The 2,755-nt window shown below is 49.5% G+C and overlaps 1 protein-coding gene across 1 annotated transcript in view; it reads right to left on the bottom strand.

Moving 5' to 3' along the window:
- LOC104082203 (synapsin-3-like) overlaps positions 1–2,755 on the bottom strand; it is a gene marked incomplete at its 5' end in the record, with an annotated part of 32,951 nt that overhangs the window by 13,470 nt on the left and 16,726 nt on the right. Inside the window, one exon of the mRNA XM_009585225.1 lies at positions 1,323–1,425. Within this exon, the coding sequence (XP_009583520.1) occupies positions 1,323–1,425 (103 nt within the window). The remainder of the gene's footprint in view (positions 1–1,322; positions 1,426–2,755) is intronic.

Here is a 2,755-nt window from a genome sequence, read left to right as displayed (position 1 = left end):
CAGGAATGCGCAGTCGCCGGAGGGCTCATGTGGTTCTCATCAGCATCCCAACCCTCAGCGGGTGGGACTGCTCTCCCACACATAGTTTTCCAGTGTGTCAGCACCCCTGCATGAAGCCATAGGCTGGCTCTGCTCATCTTCCTCGGCAGGCCTGTGTTGGCGGAGTTTACAGCAGGTCAGATGCTGTGCCTCCTTGAGTCACATAGTGACAGAGGCACTTGCTTACTTGCCAGATTTTCTCTCCCCCAGATTGTCTCTTAAGTTTCCACTTTGATTTTCTGGCCAGTTTTTCCTTCTCTGCCCTGTTAGGATGACCTGAGTGTGCTATCTAGTCCACTCCCACGTCTGCCCCTGGCCTGGCAAGGAGCACGTCGAACTTCAGCTCTCAGAGCCACAGTCTGTCCAGCTCTGAACACAGAAGTTTGTAGTCCACACTGCCCATAGTAACTCTGTAGTGCTTTGTCTTGCTGGTCTGTTATTGTAGTGAATGCTGTCCGGGCAAAAGATTTTAGAAAATACACCTTTTTTAAAATTAATTATTGTTCCTGCTACGTATGGACCTTTTTGCTACACTCTTGCCATTTATTTTACTCTTCTAAATTAGATGCAGCTAGGAGTTTTGTTATTGAGGTTCCCTTTAAGGGGATTGGAGAAAGACAGATTCATTCAAAGAGAAACTGAGATTTTTAATGGACTGAATCACCTGCTGGACCTCTGTGTGGGTAATGGGAGGAGGTTAACATGACTCATATGCTAGCATCATCTGGCACCTGAACGCAGGTTGGGCTGAATATGGGCATGTTTGTTCATGATGCTGTTGATCCCTACTAGCAGCTATGAGAGATGCCCTGGCTTTGCAAGTGCTTAGCCTAGGAAGGATGGTACTGGGGCACTGGTGCAATGAGACACACCAAACTTTGGATGCTGCCAGCAACACTTGCAGGCTGTTACGTGCTTGATAAGAAGGCAGCTTCACATCTGTCCCATGGTGGTAAGGTTCTGCATTGTGGGGATTTATCAGCTGGAAAGCTGGGGTGGCCAAGCAGTCTGTGGCTTTCTATTTCCTTTCACAGTCCACATTGAGAAATGAAGGCACTTCAACCCTGACACCTTGCTGCATATCTGCCAGTTTAGCTGGGACTCTAAATCAGTTTCTTGCATATCAGTGGGCCACAGCTTGGAGGAAATAAGTGGGCACCAGTGACTGCTGGACCATGCGCACAGGGGTAAGCGAGCACAGTGGTGCATGTGAACTCCGAGGGAGCGTGTTTGCAGATACACTTCCCAAAGGAGACTTGCATTCAGGTTCCCCATGCTCTCACCTCAATGATATAGTCTTTTCCATCTTTGCTGTGGACAGCTTTGACAGCGCAGATGTCAAGACCTCCAAACATTTCCGCGCAGGCGTCCGCCCAGAGTCTGTACCTGCAGAAACCATAGAGGCATGGCCTAGGATTAGCTGTCATTGGAGTCCACCAAATACAGCCATCCATCCCGCTGCCCATAGGAGCACAAATCAATTCTGGAACCCTTTTTATCACAAGGCATGTTTCATATGCTTTGCTGGGCCATTGCCTCCCTCCCTTGCACAAGAGGTGGAGCAAAAAAAAAGAATCTTGCCTAAGGTTTCCCTTCATTTTGGATTGCTTCAATCCTGCCCTCAAAGCCACCTTAAAATGTTTCTTTCCTTCCTTGGTATTTACATCAGATGTCCAGTCGGCTGTCATTTAGCCAAGTGATAAATATTTAGCTCATTTAATCTCCCAGTAGTGTTGGCCCCTTAGCGTTTGTATTGGCTTTGCCTGAAAGCCCTCCATTATGCAGGCAGCTTTCTCCTGATAAGATGTCCTGCACATTGGGGCTGGAATAGGCCCGGAAAGTGAGTGCAGAATTTAGCAGGGAGTAGCCATCCCCTCCCTGATCTGTAACCCTGCTTTTTACAATTTACTCTTTCAATTTCATCCTTTTACAGTCTTCCGCCTCCCTTCTATCCCCTGGGCGTTGCTCCTAGTGAGGTGGTCCCATCATCATACGGATCAGGCACTGCTTTGTCAGAGGGAGAGCTACAGGCTGTATCCCTTTTCTCTAGCTGTCCCAGAACGGGAACATGAGCTGGTATGAACAGGGAGCAGGCCTGGCGGGTGCCCCCTTAGCTATCCTGGTGTCAGAGGAGGAGAGAATGACAAGAGGCGTATTATGGGGGGACTGCATCCCCCTGCTGTGGAAATGAGGAGGGAATGAGGCGGCCTGGTTTTATTTCCTGTGCAGCTGCGCCGCAGTCCTGACCATTTCAATAAAAATAGTAATCTCAGAACAGCAGATCTGTAAGCAGGACTATGACAAGATGCGGGGAGAGGAGGGAAGGCCGCAGTCTCATGAAAACACTGACATTTTGCAGACCCTACAGGGACTGGGAAAAGAGCTGTTCTGGCCAAAGGACAAGTTTGCGTCCTTGAAGCCAGCCAGAGTCCCCATAGCTTGACAATATAATGATCAACTTGTGCGAACACAATGTCTGCAGGAAGAAGCAAGAGTATGGCTTATATGACTACCAGTGCTCTCGTATCCCTAATGAAGAGACCAAGCACATTCTCCCCAGCACCCCCGAGGAAGAGAGTGCCTGAGGAGGAGTCAGTAGCATAAGGAAGAGGAGAACTATGGACCCCGTGAGCCAGGCAGGAGGCACTGCCAGCCCCCATCCCGCACTGCTGTGGCCCTGCACCCAGGGGAATCATCATGGGAACCACCTCTGTTC

Source organism: Fulmarus glacialis, unplaced genomic scaffold (assembly GCF_000690835.1).
Source record: "Fulmarus glacialis isolate BGI_N327 unplaced genomic scaffold, ASM69083v1 scaffold32659, whole genome shotgun sequence".
NCBI classification, from domain to species: Eukaryota; Metazoa; Chordata; class Aves; order Procellariiformes; family Procellariidae; genus Fulmarus; species Fulmarus glacialis.
The sequence above is the reverse complement of the archived record's forward strand: the minus strand, read 5'-3'. Positions and strand labels throughout refer to the sequence as shown.